This window comes from Erpetoichthys calabaricus, chromosome 3 (genome assembly GCF_900747795.2).
Source record: "Erpetoichthys calabaricus chromosome 3, fErpCal1.3, whole genome shotgun sequence".
Lineage (NCBI taxonomy): Eukaryota > Metazoa > Chordata > Cladistia > Polypteriformes > Polypteridae > Erpetoichthys > Erpetoichthys calabaricus.
In genome coordinates, this window is record NC_041396.2 from 205,863,435 (window position 1) to 205,886,148 (window position 22,714).

At 38.3% G+C, this 22,714-nt stretch overlaps 1 protein-coding gene across 1 annotated transcript in view; it reads right to left on the reverse strand.

Annotated features, from left to right (window-relative positions):
- Positions 1–622: 622 nt before the first annotated feature.
- LOC127527099 (hormonally up-regulated neu tumor-associated kinase homolog) overlaps positions 623–22,714 on the reverse strand; it is a 70,232-nt gene continuing 48,140 nt past the window's right edge. The window contains exons 4-10 of the mRNA XM_051924731.1: positions 21,749–21,887; positions 16,748–16,875; positions 13,742–13,877; positions 10,716–10,893; positions 8,735–8,815; positions 3,940–4,141; positions 623–1,496 (exon numbers count right to left, since the gene is read on the reverse strand). Coding sequence (XP_051780691.1) covers positions 718–1,496; positions 3,940–4,141; positions 8,735–8,815; positions 10,716–10,893; positions 13,742–13,877; positions 16,748–16,875; positions 21,749–21,887 — 1,643 coding nt within the window. The 3' untranslated portion in view covers positions 623–717. The remainder of the gene's footprint in view (positions 1,497–3,939; positions 4,142–8,734; positions 8,816–10,715; positions 10,894–13,741; positions 13,878–16,747; positions 16,876–21,748; positions 21,888–22,714) is intronic.

Consider the following 22,714-nt stretch of genomic DNA (forward strand, 5'->3'; position numbering starts at 1 on the left):
AAGAATAATTCTGAATAATTTATCAAACCAAACTACCAAAGTGCTCCTCTGATTTGGTCTCTCATTTTTGTGAAAAAATAAATAAAAAGTAAATAACGGCGACCACTATACAATTTATTTACAGTTAAACTCATCTTGCAAGTTTGGCACAGAAGCTGAACAATTGTTACATATAAATTATCCATAAATAAGTCTGTATGCAAAATGTAATTATTTTTTTCAGCCTGAGGCTCTCCTTTTTGGAAATGCTGACGTTAAAGTTGAAGTGCTTGTGTTACATAAATGATTTGTCTTCCTTACCTCCTTACCTGAATGAGTGACCTTCCTTCCTACGTTTCTTGAGTATAAAGTGATCAAATATATGCATACATTTCTAAAGCCACTTATTCCAATTCAGGCTCCTGGGATGCCAGAGTCAAAGTGAGAGCAAAGCTGTGTATGGAGTTGCCAAGCACTCACTGATAATTCAGGGTCCATTTAGTATTGTCAGTCAACCTGCATGACTTCATCGATGTGGGTGAAACCAGAGAACCTGAGGAAGCATGGGCCTGGCTTGGAACCTTAAGCCAGCCATGAGGCACCACCCTTTGTAGAATATTTTCAATTTATAATTATTGGCTAAAAGACCCTGAACATATATAAAGCAGTTGATGGATGTAATTAGCAAGTAGTGCACTTTTACAAGCTTGTCATAAAGTCTCCCTTCAAGAATTTGCATTAGCCATAGTCCATTTTTAAAACTTCTGCTTTCTTGTCAGACCTGGATTGAAATGGTGGCGACAGCACTGGCAGATTCAGGTTTGCAGTTTTTTGCACCTGTCTGATTTGCACGGAGTTCCTCTTGGCTAGGGGGTTGTTCACTGCAATGCGTGTTTTCTCTTTGGATAGAGGTAACCTTTTGACAGTGATCATAGGCTGTCGAGAAGAAGGTAATAATGCAGGCTTTGATCCATTTACTTGAAACAGTGGTGTGTCATGGGTTCTATGCCTTGCTGTGCCAAACCATGTGATCCTTCTTGACATATTTTCTTGAAGTCCATTCGCTCTCAGCCTGGGCAAGGGGGAAGACCCTGAGGAATGAAAACAGACAAGCTGTCGTCCTTTTTCTTGACAACACAAAGTGGGGCACAGATCTTTGCTATCCACTGATTGTAGAAAATCTTTAAATCGTCTATTTTGATAAAGTACTGGACTTCTACAGTAATTTTTAATTTCCAGCAAAAGTGGTGGTGTTTCTTTTTCTATGTTCAATTTATTGGAAATTGAATTTTGTTTGGCATCTTCACAGTATGCTTGGTCCCTAGGAACAACATCAGAATCTTTGGTTTTTTGATCCAATTGTCTTGGTGGTTGGTTAGGATCTGGTGAGTTTTTAGTTGTTTCACCTTTGCTGAGTACATTTCCAACTGGACTGCTTTGAAAAGTATTTGAAATGTCTCTCGGAGAGCATTGTGGAGTTGTGTGATGTTCTTGTTCTTGATTAGCACACTTGCTCGCTGAAAACAAAAAACATGTATATTAAATGTAGCATACTTCTTCCTCATATAGAAGAGTGCTAGAAAAGAAACTGAGGAAATCTTTATGCACAGGTGTTTTACGCTACACAATCCCAACCTCCATTCATTTGAAAGTTGTCTTTTTCATTCATTAAAGCAATTAATTAAAACATAAGTAATAAAAAAGACAAGAACATTTCAACACAAATTGATGTAAGTGAAGGAATGCCATCCACCTTTTTAACTACTTTTGTATTGGAACTGTATACATATGAAAGTGGCAGAGAGGAGGTTCGTGGTCCAAGGACAAGAAGGCCCATAGGCAAAGCCTGATTAGATTAGATTGGAAGTTTTCACATTTTACTGTTATACAACATTGAATCACAGCGGGTTTCATTTGGCTTTTTGAAATTGATCAACAGAAAATGACTCTTTAATGTCAACGTGAAAACAAGTCTCTGCAGTGTGATCTAAATGTATTACTAATATAAAACACAAAAGAATTGATTGAATGAGTTACACCCTTTCACACCCTTTATTATGACACACCTAAATCATCACTGGTGCAGCCAGATGGTTTTAGATGTCATGTAATTAGTTCAATGGAGACCATGTAACCTCTCCATGGGTGTTTAAGTTGTATTTAAAACAAAATTTTTCTCCAGCTTATGAACACAGCAGTATCATAGGATAACTCGGTTCAACATACAAATTTGTGATAATCCAATGATGTTGATTGTCCTGACCCCGGAGCTCCTGCAGCAAAGTCTTTATGTTAAAGGATACATTGCATGACCATTTTATTAGATACACCTGCTCATAAATGCAAACAGCTCACTCCTCTAAATAACCAGTCATATGACTACGACTCAACATATACTGTATAAGCAGCTGATATAGTCAAGAGGTGTACTTTTCATTTGACCAAATATTACAATGGGTAAGATATGGGTAAGATGCTTCAACTAAATAACTCTGAATGTGGTATGATTGTTGGTGCCAGATGCAGTAATTTCTGTATTTCAAATTACAGTTGCCTTCCTGGAGTTTTCATGGACTAAAGTCTCTAGAATTAACAGAGAATGATAAGGGCATCATATTTTCACCTCTGTCAAAATGCAAGTTACAGAAAAGTCCAGTGGAACTTTGTGTGGTTCTGCTTCTTCTTCTTTTCCCATTTTCATGTGGGGTTGATGTGCTTCATCAACCTTCTCCATATAGTTCAGTCCTGCAACTCCTCACCAGTCAAGCCCTTTTCCTTCAGATCTTCTTTTACTTTATCTGTTCACCTCTGCTTTGGCCTACTTTGCTTTCTCTTCCCATGTAGTTTCATTCCCATCACTCTTTTGCCCACATATTCATTGTCTTTTCTCAATACATTTCCATACCACTTCAACCTACTTTCCCGTACTTTCTTAGATATCTCTTCCAATTTGTTGTACATCTGATTGTCTCATTTCCTATTCTCTCCTTCCTTATAACTGCACACATCCATCTCAACATTCTCATTTTTGCCACATCTAACTTCTTCTCTTGCACTCCCTTTTCTGCCCATGGCTCAGCTTCATACATCATTGCTGGTATTACCAGTGTTTTTAACATTCACCTTAGTTCTTTGATCATACAACACTCTGATACTCTCTTCCAGTTTTTTCATCCGCACTGTACTCTATGGGTTATCTCTGCATCTATTTTTCCATTTTGGACAACCACTGATCCTAGATATTTAAATGTATCCAAATTTTCTATAGCCCACCCTGCAAGCTAGCTCCTTAATGATGATCATCATTAAACCTCATGTATTCTGTCTTTTTCCTCTGTCTTCTAAGGCCCTTCTCAATTCTTCCAACTTCCACAACACAATAACATCAGCAAAAAGCATGCACCAGAGGGATTGGCCTTTTATCCCATGATTTACCACATGGATAATGAGATCAAAGAGGTAAGGACTTAAAAAAGATCCCTGGTCCAGACCTACTCTAACTGATATCTTGTCTGTTACCCCAACACTGCTTTGGGTTGGGGTGAATCCACTGGAAGTTGTGAACTACAGCAAATAATTTAGAAATGTTGTTTCCAAAGAGATGATCAGTATTTTCTCTCTAACATTTACATTTACTTATTTGGCTGATCCCTTTATCAAAGGTGACCTACAACATTTATGATACAATTGGTTTCATTTCTATTTTGTTTCCCAAACGAAGCACAGGCAGGTGAAGTGACTTGCCTACACTCACACAGTGTTACTAGTGGGATTTGAACCTACAACCTCAGGGTTTGAAATTCCAAAGCCTTAACCACTATACCACCCTACTATATAGTGGTACCCTACTATTTTATTGTAACATACAAATGATCAGTTTTAAAGTATAACATCAAATATTACTTCAGAGGCAGAGCTTTGGAACAGGTTACAAAATTGACAGCAATGAATTGGTAATACCTTCTACAGAGCAACTTTCTTTATTTTCTACCATAATGGCAATATCATCCTCTATTATCACATCAGCCATGACAGGTAGGGGTGAAAGGCAGGGTGCCTTCTTTTCAGTTCTTTCTTTTCCATTCTGAGAGTCAAAATCCAGCTGATGGTTCTGAATATGATTGTTAGCTTGTTGTACCGTTGTTTCAGTGGCAGGTTCTTTCTAAAAAAAAGTTGGAATTTTTCATTATTAACAATTTTTTTGTAGTCTTGCTTAACTACTATTAAGAGCATTAAACTTTTTAAATTATTTTTGCATGCATATTATAAAGTCTAATATGTAGAAACTTTACTGTTAACTTCATAATTTCATAACTTCATAAACAGTAATGATTGCATCATGATTTTGTAACATTCAGGATTACTTACTCAGTGAATATACTTGGTCATCAGGAGGCAATGAGGATGCTTAGTATAATGATAAGTCTGAGACATTAATAACGTAGTAGACTTTTGTAATGGAATATGTACAAACTGTGTTTATTAATTCCTTTGATCAGCAATATCACGGTTATTCTTGGAAAAAATGATTAATTGGTCTCCATACCAATCTTTACACTGGCCCAATTCAGTAAGCTGAAAGTGATATGAAACAATTGAAAGCCACCACACATAGAAACTGATCCCAAAAGAAAAAAGGGAAAGTGGGAACAAACATTCCACCACCCCCTGTCTCCTGGATCCATATAAAAAATGAAGTACAGGCAAGATTCAACCATCCCTGAAATTCAGATTCTACAAAAGCTGAAGTATGGAATTTAAGTTTTAGATATTCTACTCCGGATAACCAGATTTTTTTTTTGTATTTAAGAAGGAGATTTAAATCTTAATATTTTTGGCATATACTGTATTGTCTCTTAATGTTGTAGACGGATGGCTGGGGTCTATGCCTGGCTGGGACACCCCTTCACCACATCTGCCAGGGGGACAAGGGTGGGAAGCCCAGTATTTCCCCCTGGATGCTAGATGGCAGCCTCCCTGGGTTGCAGTGGTGCCTCGACTCCCCCAAGGCTTCATGGGGGTTGGAGTTCTGTGCAGCTCTGTGGGGTTTTGCAGGCGCCGCCAGGAAATGCTGCAGCAGGAGCTGCTGGCCCCTTTTGGGCACTGGTTTTGCCTTACCCGGAAGTGCAGCCGGATGTCACCAATCAGGCACCTGGAGCACTTCTGGGTACCCAATTAAAAGGAGCCAGCTACCACCACTCAGTGGCCAGAGTCGGGTGGAGGTGGACAAATCTTGCTGAGGAGGAGTGGTGGTGGAAGAGAGGAGAAGAAGAGTGCTTGGTGTACTGTACTGTGTTGGGAACTGTGTTGTGGCTGGAGGGATTACGGGGAAGACGTGCCCTCCAGCTGAAGAAAAATAAATTGTTTTATTTTACCCATGCCTCCGTGTCAATCTGTGTTGGGTCAGGCGCTATATAGCGTCTTCTTACAATGTATAAGGAATAATATGTAAATCAGTGTGACAGTGACAGCCAAGTGAGAAGATTTCTTTCTTTTCCATTTTCTTGCTTTTTAGTCATTCTTATGTGTATTCAGACCTAACTGTGCATGTGTTTATATATTTATTTATCCATTTAATTACAGGTGCTGGTCATAAAATTAGAATATCATGACAAAATTGATTTATTTCAGTAATTCCATTCAAAAAGTGAAACTTGTATATTAGATTCATTCATTACACACAGACTGATGTATTTCAAATGTTTATTTCTTTTAATGTTGATGATTATAACTGACAACTAATGAAAGTCCCAAATTCAGTATCTCGGAAAATTAGAATATCAATTAAGACCAATGCAAAAAAAGGATTTTTAGAAATGTTGGCCAACTGAAAGGTATGAACATGAAAAGTATGAGCATGTACAGCACTCAATATTTAGTTGGGGCTCCTTTGGCCTGGATTACTGCAGCAATGCGGCGTGGCATGGAGTCGATCAGTCTATGGCACTGCTCAGGTGTTATGAGAGCCCATGTTGCTCTGATAGTGGCCTTCCGCTCTTCTGAATTGTTGGGTCTGGCGTATTGCATCTTCCGCTTCACAATACCCCATAGATTTTCTATGGGGTTAAGGTCAGGCGAGTTTGCTGGCCAATCAAGAACAGGGATACCATGGTCCTTAAACCAGGTACTGGTAGCTTTGGCACTGTGTGCAGGTGCCAGGTCCTGTTGGAAAATGAAATCTGCATCTCCATAAAGTTCGTCAGCAGCAGGAAGCATGAAGTGCTCTAAAACTTCCTGGTAGATGGCTGTGTTGACCTTGGACGTCAGAAAACACAATGGACCAACACCAGCAGATCACATGGCACCCTAAACCATCACTGACTGTGGAAACTTTACACTGGACCTCACGCAACGTGGATTCTGTGCCTCTCCTCTCTTCCTCCAGACTCTGGGACCTTGATTTCCAAAGGAAATGCAAAATTTACTTTCATCAGAGAACATAACTTTGGACCACTCAGCAGCAGTCCAAAGGAGAGATGCTTCTGACGCTGTCTCTTGTTCAAGAGTGGCTTGACACAAGGAATGCGACAGCTGAAACCCATGTCTTGCATACGTCTGTGCATGGTGGTTCTTGAAGCACTGACTCCAGCTGCACTCCACTCTTTGTGAATCTCCCCCACATTTTTGAATGGGTTTTGTTTCACAATCCTCTCCAGGGTGCGGTTATCCCTATTGCTTGTACACTTTTTTCTACCACATCTTGTCCTTCCCTTCGCCTCTCTATTAATGTGCTTGGACACAGAGCTCTGTGAACAGCCAGCCTCTTTAGCAATGACCTTTTGTGTCTTGCCCTCCTTGTGCAAGGTGTCAATGGTCGTCTTTTGGACAACTGTCAAGTCAGCAGTCTTCCCCATGATTGTGTAGCCTACAGAACTAGACTGAGAGACCATTTAAAGGCTTTTGCAGGTGTTTTGAGTTAATTAGCTGATTAGAGTGTGGCACCAGGTGTCTTCAATATTGAACCTTTTCACAATATTCTAATTTTCCGAGATACTGAATTTGAGACTTTCATTAGTTGTCAGTTATAATCATCAAAATTAAAAGAAATAAACATTTGAAATACATCAGTCTGTGTGTAATGAATGAATCTAATATACAAGTTTCACTTTTTAAATGGAATTACTGAAATAAATCAACTTTGTCATGATATTCTAATTTTATGACCAGCACCTGTATATAAAGAGCTTCTGTAAAAAGCCAAATTTACGCCAGGGGGCAAAAAAAGTTCTGTTTACCTATCTAAAATACAACAAAGTATATTTGGTGATACAGCAATTAATCAAACCTTGTCTGGATAAGCAGAACTGGAGAGCAAATGAAATCACATAGATGAAAATAAATCAGCATTAGGTGGGATCAAGAGTGTTCTGACAGCACTGTGTGCAAGGCAAGAATCAACCTTACTCTACTCACACACACACACACACACACACACACACACACACACACTTGTTTAAATAAGGCCAATTTAAAAGTAGTGGAATAATGCAACAGAAGTGCTATGTGGAAATAACAGCGACCGCGAATAAGCTTAAGTTAAAAAAAGGGCAGGCTCAGTTATAGAGCTCACTCTGGACCCCCCCAGGAGGTTGTAGCGAAGGGGAGAATTAAAATAAAACTGAGAGCCATTATGTACAATGCTGCACATTCTCTCTCTGACACACTAATGCTGAGTACTTTCAGCCAACAAATTATTCAGCAGAAGTGTGCCAAGAAACACTCCTGGGGCTCCTTTATACCAACAGCAATACGTCTGCATAATGCCTCACTGGGACACAGTTTCTTTTTAAATTTTCTGTTTTAGTCATTTTGGTATGTGTTCACACCATAGTGTATGTATTTATGTATCAATTTATGTATTTATTTATTTAAAATTTTTATTTTTTCTGATAAAGCCAAATTGCCCCTGATCTATCTATCTATCTATCTATCTATCTATCTATCTATCTATCTATCTATCTATCTATCTATCTATCTATCTAAAGCTTAAGTGAGCTGAAGAATGTCATAGTGCATTAGTAACCTGTTTTAGGCAGAGTACCTCAGATAGTTTTATGTTGATTCATATTCACCCCCACCAGCTACAGAAGGGCTACAGACATTTGTTTCAGTTAACATATTAGAAAAGAGCAAATTTGCAATTGAAGCATTTTGTTCAATAGTGCACAGAACCAGAAATTTTTTAAAAGTAATCCAGTAGAAAATCATAGCTGAAACTGCTTGACATGCTACTGTCACTTGAGATATTTGATTAAAGACAAGTCAATGAAGTTGCATGCCTCAGGATCTTTACCTCTACGTGTACATCAAGCAGATATTCAGTTTTGAATAATTCTAATTTATAATATACAGTATACAGTGCATCAATCTATTTTTTTAATTAGTCTGGACCATATCTAAATTAAGCAGCGCCACATTAATTGGCCCACATGTCACATTGTCACACACACTCTCTTTCTGATTAAACTGTCCTTGAGAATGAATTTGTTATTAATTTATTAGATTATTTATTTACTCTAATAGAGGAGACTGTAGAGTGCTTTGGACATGTACTGTAGAAGTACCAACCCAGACTGTTGTGAATGGCCAAAATACCATTCTTAATTGCTCTGAAATATTATTATTATTTAGAACACATCAAACCCAGCTACAATGCATTTCATCCAGCCAAACATTTTCAGCCTCAATGTGCGTGGTAGAAAATGAAAATGAGTAAGTAGGAACTAAAATTCAATATAAGACAATAACATTTTACCTGAATTTTTTTGGCAGCGTTTCTCTTCTCTGTGGGTTCATTCCACAAAATTTTGGATGGCAGGTTCCAGTCAATTTGTTTCTAAAAAGGGATTAAGCAAAGGAATTGCAAATCATCCTCATTAATTATGTAGAAGATGTACTAATTAGTAGAATTTACTGTATCCTATGGAACTATCAGTGTTAACAGAAGCAAGTCTAACAATAAAGAATCTTATCACATGTCATAGTCACACTGGGATAGTAAACAGAAGCCTCATATTTTCACTTGCAGCACATAGTGCTAGTTGGTTAGGACTGCTATCTGATGAGTTCTGGAAGCAGGGCTCAGTTCTTGTACTTCAGAACAGGTCATCTATCTGAAGCTAAGCATATTCAGGCCCGGCCAGTAGCCTACTTGAATGGGAGACCAACTAGGTAAAGCTTGGGTGGTTGCTGGAAGAGGTGTTGGTGAGGCCAAATCAATAGATCCCAATACCCCAGTACAATGACAGGGACACTGCTGTAACTACGGCACCATCCTTTGTATGAGACGTAAAACTGAGGTCATGAATCTCTGTAAACATTAAAGATCTCTGGGCATCTTCTAAAAAGAGTAGGGTAGAAAGCATGTCCTGGCTAAAATTGTCCATCACGGCCTTGTCCATTCTGGCCCCCTAATCATCCCCTGTCTCTAATTGGCTATCTCTCTCACCCCTTCACAGCCTAATAGCTAATGTGTGGTGAGCGTACTGGCTCAATAATGCCTGCTGTTGCATCATGCAGGTGGGTGCTACACATTGGTGGTGGTTGAAGTGGTTCCTCTCTGTCTATGTAAAGCACTTTGAGTAACGAGAAAAGTGCTATATAATCAATTTTTCAAATCACTATCTGTGTGGACTTTAAAAGTTCTCCAATTGACTGTGTGCATCTTCTCTGTGCTCTTCTGTTTTTGTTGAAGTTAACCGTAAGTCAATGTAGGATAAATGAGTGGCAGTGGGCATGAGGGTGCCCTGCATGGCACAGACTATCCATCCAACCATCCATTATCCAACCCACTATATCCTAATTACAGGGTCCCGGGGGTCTGCTGGAGCCAACCCCAGCCAACACAGGGCGCAAGGCAGGAAACAAACTCCGGGCAGGGCACCAGCCCACCACAGGGCACACGCACACACACACACCAAGCACACACTAGGGACAATTTAGGATCGCCAATGCACCTAACCTGCATGTCTTTGGACTGTGGGAGGAAACCCATGCACCCGGAGGAAACCCACGCAGACACAGGGAGAACATGCAAACTCCATGCAGGGAGGACCCGGGAAGTGAACCCAGGTCTCCTAACTGTGAGGCAGCAGTGCTACCACTGTACCACCCGGCACAGACTATCAAGAGTTTAATATCTTGCACCTGATGCTGCCTCTGGATGCTGGGAACCCAGTAGTAAAGACACATACAAACGGGGTGGATGACTGATATTTTGTTGGTTTAGTTTCTAGTATTAATGTGGGATGGGGTGGAGGAAGATGTGGGGCTGAGTTTGAGATATTACACAATGTTACAGTATAATGCTAATATATTTTATACATTTTTAAAGTCTTCATAAAAAAATTGACTAAAAATTAGTTAGCAACAATATAAAACAGAAAAAAACCACAAAAGTACAACATCTGCTATATAAACTGAACTGAAACATAAAAAAATATTAGAATTGGGTACGCCATTCCAAGGGCTGCAGAGAGGTATCCCACTGTGAGTTTAGCTCAGCCTTGATGGCAGCTACAATTTATTTACAAGGTTGATATTGCCTCTTGCTCCAGTCTGTTCATCTCTCCATGACTGCATGAGCATAACACTCACCCTCACAAAACCTGATTGTGAACTTTCACCCTGCCCTTGATGACGGGTTGCTATGGATACAGCCTAGCTCTTGGCTATAGAACATGCAAAACAAGAATAATGTGCAATTTAGCTGCATGAATCTACAAAGTTAAGGTTACCTTCTGTGACTTCTCTTTTTTCTGGTGCTTGGCTAGTTTTTTGCAAAGTAAGCAATAATTGGCCATTATTGCAGATGGTCGGTTGTTAACTAAGTCTTTGACGACATCAGCAAGGTTGAAGCCCATATTTTCAGTCATGCAATTTAAAACTATTGGATTGAGCTCATCTGGACGTAGCCTGAAAAAGAATATTTAAAGTATTTTAAAACTACACAAATGCAATTAAAGAATAAGCAGGAAAATTACTTAAATCATCTCATGTCATGTCATTCTCTAACCTGTTTAATCCAGATCATGGTCACAGTTTTTATGCAATAAAATCTCTTTAACTAATTTTATTCAAATTGTTTTTGGATGCCAAATGTAGACTGTGACTAGACACTATCATACTGTATGTATTTACCAGACTGCATATTTTGATTACTATCCATTATCCTTGTATCTTGATGAGTGTTTACCTGCACATCTTTAGTGTATCCATTCATCATCAAACCCACTTAATTAATATTATTGTCATGGAGGCTGGAGTCTTTCTGAGTTGTACCAGGCACAAGGGAAGAAGCATTTCTGGATGGTCCACTAGTCCATCATAGCGCAAATTTAGACATACTCAAATACTCCGTTATACAGGGTGTGCACCATTCCTATGTAGGGCTTCTCAAAATTTGATGTCTTTGCTTTATGCTGCAATAATATCAAATCAAATGCTAATAGAAATGTCACATTATAGTTAATGACAATCATATGCAGTACTGTATATATTGATTTAATTCAAATTTTAAGAAGGACATGTGGTGGATTTGTTTTCACTGGAAAAAACTATAAATAGTGCAGTATTTGTTACAGTATTTATTGTGTGCCAGAAGTCATTCAAGTTTTTTTTTTTCCATTTATGCAGGGCCGGATTAAGAGCTTTGGGGGCCCGTAGCACATTTCAAATTTGGGGGCCCTTTTGGTCTGCATTATCTGAAGTTTAGATTCTGAACAGTTCAAACCGGACTAAATAATTATTTTACTCTCGATTATAATAAGAATCTTATAATATTTATGTGAATTTTATGTGTTGGGCCCCTAAAGTTTTGTTGTGTAAGAAATTTACAGTTTAAAAACGTAAAGATAATATTTTTAAAGACCAGTTTTTCAATGCTACACTTTTTCATTAAATATTGGGTCCACCATTTGGGGGCCCCCGAAATTGCGGGGCCCGTAGCATAAGCCTATTGGTTAATCCGGCACTGCATTTATGGATTACAATACGTCTGCATGATGCCTCACTGGTACTGTGACAGCCAAGTCAGAACTTTTCTTTCATTTGTATTTTCTTGCTTTATACTCATTCCAGTATGTGTTCAGACCAAAGGGTGTGTGTTTATTTATTTATTTATTTTAAGAAATTCTGTAAAAAAGGCGAATTTCTCCCTGGGGACATCCATCCATATCTATCTATCTATCTATCTATCTATCTATCTATCTATCTATCTATCTATCTATCTATCTATCTATCTATCTATCTATCTATCTATCTATCTATCTATCTATCTGTTTTGGAAGTACAGTGGTAAAGCGAGGTAAAGAACTTTGATATTGGATGAGGCATAAAATAAATAAATGCAGAATATCACCTACTGTAAAGCAGATGCAGACAGTTCTGGGCTTTGTTGTGTTCAAATGGCATTGAATTTTCCTTTATACATGTATATCCATTTATTTGATTTTTTTTTTACTTAAATGCATCTGCTCAAATAGGATAATAGTTAAAAGAAAATGAAAAAATTGATGTAAGTATGGGTATATTGTAGAGGCTATGTACACCTTACAAAGGTTGCTAAAAATGAAACCTGCCCAGTTTTAGTCACAATTAGATATGAACTTTAATGTTTATTATAATGTTTAGGGTTTTTGTGTATGGGGTATGGTGGCACTACACGTAATGGATAATCTGCTCTTGTTTCTGTGGGCTTCCTCCTAGGCGTGCTCATAGATAAATTTGGCATTTATCAGTGAAGATAGTGCTGTCTCATTGACTGGTGTCATGCGAAGGGTTAGGCCTCTGCCTAAGTTTTGATCACAGATGATTACTGAGTTGACGTGCTTTGGTAATTTTTGGAAATAACATGTAGAATGTTACATTTCTGTATGTTCACGCGCATTATCAGTTACCGGTTTGCAAGAAATGTGAGGCCAGTATTGACCTGCTGCTCATTCTGTAAAAAAGTAATTACAGATTTACTCAGTTTTTTATGGAAAATAAAAAGCAAAGGAAAGGGATTAGGTGAGTATTGCATTGTTCCATATTGCTTATGATCATAATATCTTGTAATTATCTGTTTCTTACTTTTTTATCTTTTAAACAGAATCTGAAGTCTGTTATTAGTTGTTATCTTTACAAAGTGTGCTCACATTAAATTTCTCAGGGAGAAGCTGGGATGTTCCATACTTCCCCCATCATAAGGGCACTGCAGAAGGCTTCTCAACAACTTGTAAAGAAAAAATATGGCCATGGTCACAAGGATCCATCTCCATTTGAGCAGCATTATTCATAAGGCAGGAAACTAACCCTAGTGAGATGCTAATCCACCGCAAAGCATCTTTTTGCGCTCAGCCATACCGGATGGAGCTAGCACCATTACTTTGCACGATGGAAGGAAGCAGAAGTTTCTACACGAATACACTGAGAACATGTAAACACAAACTCTATGTATGGTTATCAAAATCACAATACAAAATGGGCACCAAGCAGGGCCATCTTACGCATGGGCACGCTGAACAGTTGCCCGGGGGCCCCATGAGCATAGGGGCCCCATGCTACTCTATGTATGTTGTGACTTACTGAATGGTTGTGTAGGTAGGGGTCCCAGTGCACTGCTTTGCCCGGGGGCCTATAATGCTAAGACAGCCTTGGCACCAAGTACTGGTGAGTAGTAATGTGATCCATTGTTTTACTATGCCACCCTAAATAATGTCTCTCTTTATTTTATATTAGTTATATTTACTATAAAACTCTGTATGTTTTTCAGATGAATTACCTGTTTTTGTAAGAAAGAGAATTAAGAGGCCTTTTAATATAGCCTTCATTTATCCACTTTGCTTCCATAGCTTCTTTAATGTTTGGTCGTTTTGTGGGGTCAGGTTCAAGTAAAGACATCATAAACTGAGCTGCACCTGTAGAAAGAACAGAAGGTCTTATGCATTATGACAATTTCACCACTGGGCTTATTAGTCTCAGGAATAGCACCTTCTAGTGAAGAAGGTAGTTAGCTGGGAAATGTTTGATATTTAAGAAATTGTTATAACTTGTAATTAAATATAATGTGGACACCAGGGGGCTTTTCAGCTCCCCAAGCACCCAACACAAATAGGCACAGACACAAGGTAAAAGCCCAAAGAGTCTTTTATTGAGGAAAACTCTTATCAACAAGCGTTTCTCAGCACCACATCCAAAAGTATGTGCAATAAGCACTGTATAGCACAATAAGCACACTCTTTGTCTTCCTTCTCTTGTACTGTATCTCACTGCCTCCTCCACTCCACACTGATTGACTGTAGCTCGATCATGCGAGGTAGGCAGCTTCTTTATTTTTAGGCTCCCCGGAAGTGCTCTTGAAATTCCGCACACGTGGTTTGTAAGCACTTCTGGGTGAGGCGGAAACCCCATGACGTAGGGACTCCCCAGTCCTGCAGCTCCCCACCGGACCCAAAAGGGCTGTCCACAGGGACTACAACACCCAGCATTCCCTGCAGGCACTCATGTAGGGATCCAAGCCTGGGTGAGACAAAACTCTGTGTAAGATGTGTCCCCTTGTCCTTCCATCCCAAGGGCATCCTAGCTAGGTAAAGACACTGGCCATCCCTCACAATTACCAGTTTTTAAAATGTTTCTTATACTATTTTGAAGAAACCATCAAACTTAATTCCTTGCAATCAGTTGATAAAGACATTGTCCTTGTGCAAAGCAAAGACTTTTACAGCTGTTTTGTGCCCTTTTATATTTATTTTCTTTTTGCTTGTTTAATGGCAATCTTTCATCTTTACCAGAGACCCAAGAGGACCAGTGTGTTATGATTTCATGGGGCAATGGTGATGTGGTATGATGGACATGACCTTGTCATGGACATTTACATCCTAGAGAGCGGTCATGTGCACTTGGCCTCTATGTTGAGATATTAGACCATTTGACTATTGTCATATCATCATCTTTTTTAATCATTTTTTGAGATGTCACACTTATTTTGACATTCAGTTTTTTAAGTATTTCTTATCGCTTCTAGCAGTGCTCGTGCTTTTGACATTTTTTTCCTTATATTTTTGAGCATGCTTTATTGTTTTGTGCCACTGGTTCTTCTTTGTTTAATGCTGTATATTTCCATTCTTCATTTCAGGCATTGTAGCATCCTAACTCTTGTTTAGGAGCTAGTTAATTAGTCAGGTGCTTGTCTGGAATGGTCTGTGGCTACACCCCTTAACTCTTCCTTCCAACTGGTTTACGCCCCAAGCTCCTCCCAATGAATCTTTTGCATGGCACTGTTTGCTATTTAGTACTCACACGATGGCAACGCTGAGAATTTAAAAAGGAGAATCTACGATAATGGGTTTGGTTGAGCATTTGCAGTCTTGTCCTTGCAACAAATATTTCCTTGAGCTGTAAGTTTGTTTAAAGTGTAGTGTGTTTTTCGGGCTTTTCATTTAGTTTTCCTCAGTTTTGAGTTTTACTTAGGAATATGATGCATGTCTTTATCCTTGATTTTAAAACTTTGCTTTGTGTTTTTGACTATTGATTTTAGAATGGCCCTCTTCTGCTTTTGATCTCTGCATCAATTCTTTGGTTTTATGTAAGACTTGCTGCCTGTATTTTTGGATTCTACTTTTTGGATTATGGACTTATTTAAATAAATCTGGCTGTTTTCCCTGATTTTTAAAAAATGTCTAGTTCCACACATACTTATCCTGAATTGCATTATTTTCCAGACAGGGACAGTCATCTGTGTTTTACAGAGTGGTGCTTAGCATATATCCCACTGGTCTGTGGGATATGCTTATGGAAGAGTTGGTACCTTCTGGCTCTTATTGACCAAGTTATAGTTAGGAGTGGAAAAAAGCTCCTGTGAGCTAGTGGAGGTCTGTTGTTAGGTTTCTGTTTTTCAGGTTAGCATTAGGATCTGTTAGGAGGTTTTGCACCATGCACTCTTCCCCCACACTTTTTGTCTCTCACTTGCTGCCAAAATCCAAACATCTAAGCCTATAAATATTTTTATATGCCATATGCTTGTGCCAATAAGGAGAAGAATGGCATACCTAAGCATTCTATCCTGTTTGCTTGTAGTAGCAGTGGGGTTCTTCAGCAAGTATTTCACGTAATTTCCGATGTTCTGTTAAATTTAGATCTCCAATGCTAAGCTATAAGTTTTCCTTGTTTTTCTGTTCTAGTCTTGCTTATTTTTAAGCATATATAGTGAGTTTTCTTGTTTCCTTAGTTTCATTACTTATTTTGCTTTTAATTTGATTCTAGATTAGTTAGGAAATTATTCTGTTTTATTATTATACAGCATATTGTTTCTTTTTTTATATTTTTTCCATCTAGTTAATGTTAAAGATTTTTCACTTCAGCCTAGGACTTGTTTGCTCTCAAGTTATTTTTCTAATTAAGATATAAATAAGATTTGCTCATCAGGATTTTTTTTTTGAGTTACACTTTTTAGGTGCTTTTATTTACTTACCATGAGAAGCTAATTGGAAGGAGATTTAGGGGCCAGCACTGGGCACTCCTGTTTCAATATTTAACTGGTCTGGGGAGCACCTGGTGTTTCTCAAGGTGGACACCCCTCATGAGGAGAGGAAAGTTTTGTCTATTCTCTATGGCCCTTTTACTGCTGTGCATTTCACTAAGAGAAGTGGTACAGGAAATGAAATGAGACTAATTGATTGAAGTGCAACCACGATTTGGAGCAGATGGAGCAACAATCTGTGTAGAGATTAACACACATGTACCACTTGTGGGTGAAAAATGTTAAAAAATCTAACTGAATGTTCATTACCTTTGCTAATATCTGCAGGGATTGGATTGATGTCACCATTCGTCATCTTCTGAAGCAGATGTTTAACATTAAAAGGTTCCACAGTGAAAGGTAAAGTTCCTGTCAACATGGCGAACATGCTCACCCCTCTGTTGAAGGCCAAAACAGATATCAGATTAGTAAAAATAATGAAGTAAACTTTTAAACATCTTACTACAGTATAACTCATATCTACAGTACTCATATACCACCTCATGTACAGATCTATTAAGCCAGGAACAGGCTAAGGATGCAAAGAGCTATGAAGGAGTGCAACTTGCCATTGGATGGCATTGGACATATACTGAAGACTTCCTATAATCTGAGTTGATATAGCATGGATTAAGATACAGTATAAAGTCATGGAAATAAAAGTATAATAAAATAATACACGTGTTGAACAGAAACTAAATAATAAAAAAGCCCAGTAAGAGTGTGAAATTATCTCAACTGGCTGTATAAGAACCTAGAAAATACATGCTAAGGTAAATAAAACAAGAAGTTCTTCCACTTGACTTTTCTTGTAGCTCCTACTCAGTGCAGGGCTCCAGGTCCATGATCATATAAAGTGAAGCAAACAAGTGATCAAAAAGGAATCAGAGTGTTATTCTGTATGCACCATAATGCATATGTGAAAACAGAAGATAACTAAAACAAACACTTGAAAAACAGTCTAATGGGGCCTGTAAGACAGTATAAAAAGAAATTGAAATGAGTGCAAAACTTGGCAGATTTAATATAAACTGTGCACTTAACAGTAATTGCCATTGCTAGTAATTTAGCCTACTGTATACAATATAATTACATTTGTTTCATGCAAGTAATTCTGTTTGGGTATTGTAATTGTTAGCTTTGTGTTATGTAAAATTATTTTGGCTCATTATTTTTTCATTTAAATTTATTGTTCTTGTAGTTATTTTTTTAAAGTCATTTGTGATGTCATCACAGTGCCACTGTATAACCATATCCTTTTTGTGAGCTTTTTGTTATTGATAAACAAGCTTGTAGTTGTTTATATGATTGATGGCCACTCTGCATGTGATATTGTTGTACTCTTCTGAATATATGTGAAGCACGTTGAGCATGGAAAAGATGGAGTACCCTCTGGCAGCACCCAAGGAACCCAACAAGATTTCTTGTTGGAGCTGACTAGGATGTTCAAATTAGAGTTCCACAAGAAGGATGCTATGAACCAGAAATACTGGGGGAAAATATGGACTCAGTAGGCAGTTTCCCTTTGGCCTTCCATTGTTTTGTTTTCTTGATAGAGAAAGGGTGCACCAACCATCCCGGATGGGATGCCCATCCATCTCTGCTGTCAATCCATAATGACCTCCTGGCAGGGTAAGGAGAGACCAGTTCATCTACATCATCTAGCATAACACTTAATATTGACATGTGTTTTCACAATTAGATAGCGCTTAATCACATTAGAAAACTGGTTTAAGTGCACTTGTGATCACATCATAGAGACCACATTCTGTCTACATTCAACAACCACATAACCAAAGCTGATCTGAATTTTGCATGAGGACAATGACATATTCTCTCATCCCACACACAATGTAGACACTAGAGGTGGTCTTTAATGTCAGATGAAAGTATTAAATCACGGTATATCTGGATCCCATCCAGATACCAAATTAATGTTATTGCTAATGCCAGGTGTAAAGGGGGCCAAAGGGTGACCAAGTGGATCCTAATAATTATAGGCCCTTTCTTTATATGCATAAAACAATGGAAGTGAAGCTCAGTAGTAGATTAGAAGATTACAAATGTTCAAATGATAGCCAGTGAGTGAATATGAAAGGAAGAACCTGATGACCTCTTTGAGCAGACAACTGGAACAGATGTAAGAAGCAAAGCATATGACTTAATTTACCTAAATTTCAGTAATGCTTTGATACACATCCACATCTATACATACAGTATATATACGTATTTATTAATATATATAAAATGCAAAGTTCAGTCACTCACCCAACAAAAATATTTTTTTCTGTTTACTTAAAAAGCTGAAATTTGGCTGGATAGTACATGCAGGGTAGTAGGTATCCGCTAAAAAAGGATATTTCATTATATCAATATTTTGCAGTAAACTCCCCTCCACAATAGGAAAAACTAAATAAGGAATGATCAGTTTTTAGGGAGGATTAATTAAGATACTGAAGATACTCACATATAAGTCAGGTCTTGAAACCCGAAAAATCGATCATAAAATCAGACCCTGACTTATACACCCGTTCAAAAATGCAACCTTTTTTTTTTATATCTTCTTGCCTCCTCCAATCTTGTATCAGTTTCTCAGATGCATCGAATTTTCTTGCAGCAGCGCAGTTACCAATTTCTTTTGCTACTTCAACAATGTTTAATTTAAAACCAGCTTCATATTTTCTTCTGATCAAAAGCTCCATCGTAGATAAACGATGCTCTTACGATAAAGGTGTTTGAGGGTGTGAGATACAAAAAACACAAATCAGTGCAAACGTTGCTTCAGAATAGTTCATGTATTACTGTGTGGTCACGTAGGCACAATAGAGAGAGAGACAGAGAGGAGCACATACTGATACAGCGTATTGCCACATTCACATAGAAAAAAAAGGCAGTGTGCTCCATGATTGCTCTCTCAGGTGGGCATTAGCATATCATAATCTCTTGGACCAATAGCGTGAGTTTTCCACATTCAACTTATATGACTGACATTATAAAATACCATAAATTATACAGTAAAATCAAGTCCTGAATTATCCATGGGAGAACTTATATGCTAGTATATATACGGTACAAAGTTCAGTGGTCAGCAAGCATTTCTTTTGGCTATTGACTGCCAGAACTCTTAATTGTGTGCCATCTCTCATCTTGGTTATTCATTAAACCCTGTGAACCTCCCGCCCCTGGTCATGGCCCTGAAAACTACAGGGTGGATCGACCCCTCTGGGACCCCCCCCCCCCCCATGATTGTGCTGATGCAAACTAAAAGGGAAATCCAAATCCCCCCAAACACTGCTCTTTGGTTACAATGCTTAAAGAGCAGAATAACTCTGTCAGTCTTAGATAGTGTCTGTTGAATTTTTAATAAGGAAGCCACAGAAATTGTGTCGTGATGCTTGAAGCTTTTCATGGTAATACATCAATGTTACACATACAGTGCCAGCACTGCTTTGCATATGCACTCCTAACTGTAGACATTAAAGGAGAACTACACACAACTTATGAAAAATGTAACAACACATACTACAATTGAGTGAATGGTGTAAAAAAATGAAAATCGTAAACATCTAATAATGATAATAATATATATTCAAATTTAACATAATTCATACTGATTATGCATTTAAATTCAAAACAAAACACTTTCCTTTAAAATTGTATTCTGCAATGACCATCAACAAAAGCTAAGTCACTAGGAAAATGATCTAATGCAGGAATTTTATGGTCATGGACAATTGTATATAGCATGTTCAAGAATAAGCAATTCCAGTGACCTAATAATATTATTACTTATTATTTGACTGATGCTTTTATCAAAAGTGACTTGCTCCATCTGAGATACAATTGGTTACATTTCTTTTATTTTTCCAGTTGGTGCACAGCCAAGTGAAGTGCCTTGCTCGTGGTCACACAGTGTCAGTGGCAGGTTCTGAACCCACAACCTTAGGGTTTGAAGTCCAACGACATAACCACTACAAAACACTGCCTGCTAGCAATACTAGCCCTTAGTTAAAAAAATACAAATATTGTAAACAGAAAGGTACATATCAACAAAATACTTTTAATATACTTAATTAACTAATGCCACTGTAACTGACTTACGAATTTTCATGGCTGACGCTGGGTAACACAGCTACTCAAATAATAAGTCTGAAGATAGGGTGAGAAGCTCAGTCATCTGGGAGGCGCTCAGAGTAGAGCTGCTGCTCCTCCGCATTGAGAGGAGTCAGATGAGTTGGCTCAGGCATCTCATCAGGATGCCTCCTGGACACCTCCCTGGTGAGGTGTTCCGGGCACGTCCAACCGGGAGGAGGCCCCGGGGAAGACCCAGGACACGCTGGAGGGACTATGTCTCCCGGCTGGCCTGGGAATGCCTCGGGATTCTCCCGGAAGAGCTAGAAGAAGTGGCCGGGGAGAGGGAAGTCTGGGTATCTCTGCTCAAGCTGCTGCCCCCATGACCCGACCTCGGATAAGCGTAAGAGGATGGGTGGATGGCTAGAAGCCTTTAGCAGCAGCAGTGTTTTGTGAAATTTGATTGCAAGCAGAATAACAGGCAGGAGACAAAGATAACAAATAACAGGATAATGCTCCTTAAAGATTAAGCCATCAGTGGGATTTCAAAGGTATCTGTGCTAAGCCCACTCATTAACATGTTACACATGCATATGTTTCTCTGTATAATTTTTTTCATGGTTGTGAAAATTTTATCCTTAAATATTTTCATCAGTACCAATTGGTGTGCTTGTTGAAGAGTTTACTTTCAAATGAAAGGTGTCATTAACCTTATTATTTTGTTAGTTCCAAACAGTTTTTAATGCCTTAACAAAAAAATTCTGCTAGGCTAAAAAGCTGAAAAAGATTCAGTTCCATTAGTCTTTCCTTGCACCTCATATTGTATTTTCCTGAAATAAGTCTAGGGGCTCTTCCCTACACTTTCTCTAACACTGCTTGAATTTTAACAAAAAAACTTAGTTATATGGAAGATCAGATTAATTTTCTTAGACTTCCTTCAAAGCTATAATCAGTCACATAATACGTCACCACTGAAAGATCATAAACCATCATAGCAAGAGGCAGAGGTACAAACATATGGCAAGGAGGGAGACGTAAAAAGGAAAAACTCAAAGAATGTAAAACAGGAAGCTGGCTGCTTTCCTAGGCTGCCTAAACAAATCTGAAATCCCTTTCTGTTGGATGTTTTCACCCTCTTCCAAACCCTCGATGTGTCTGAAAACAGAAGAACTCCTGTTGATCTACTGCTGATCTACTTACATTGACCACACATCCACCTTCGGGCCATATTTCATACGGGCTAGCAGTTCTGGCGCAGCATATGCAGGACTTCCACACTGTGTGTTTAGCAGCTCTGGTGACAAGGACTCTGGTTTCAGTGTATTGCTGAGGCCAAAATCTGGGAATGGAGAAAAACGTCTTTCAAGTCACATCCCTATTTACATGCAACTGATCTATTTCTGATGCTGAACCAATCTGCCTGGCTATTTAAGAGCTCCTCACTTATGCCATCAATTTTATCTTTAGCAGCACTGGAAAATCAGAGAGTGGGTTTTCAAATCATCTTTAATAAAATACACACACACAAGATTGATTCAACAGAAAACCAGTGTTCCATTAAATCCTTCACGTGACCTGACAACTTCTACTATTATGTTGATCTTGATAAGATTATGTTGAAACACGAAATTAATGATAATGGGCTGATTGGAGTTTGTCACTAAATGATTTTACTTAAAATGTGGTTTGTTTTAACTGTACTATACTGTTCTCAGCACTCTTTTCTTCAACATCTACCTTTTGCTTCTAGGTTAGATAGAGTGCCTTAGAAAAGAATTCAGTCCTTTGACTAATTCGGTTGTTTTACTAAAAAACAAATCCTACACCAAAACTTTCACCTCTTATTTTATGCAAGAAAAAAATCTTAAAAATAATGAAATGAAATACAATGTGTAAGTATTCAGTCACTTTGTTTTAGAAGCTCCAAATTTAGGCAGGCAAGAAACAACTGCCTTACTACTTACCTCCAGCAGGGAATCATTAAAATAATGGCCACATTTTCTGGATAAAAAACCCACAGTGAAGAGAGCTTTGTTTTGTTGTAAATCTAAAGGATGGCTATGAAAAATGAAGACTAAAAAGAACGCCAAGACGTTTGAGATAAAAAATACAAATGCAGAAACTATGAAAAGGGTGCAAAATAACATCCAAGTGATAGTTCAATTA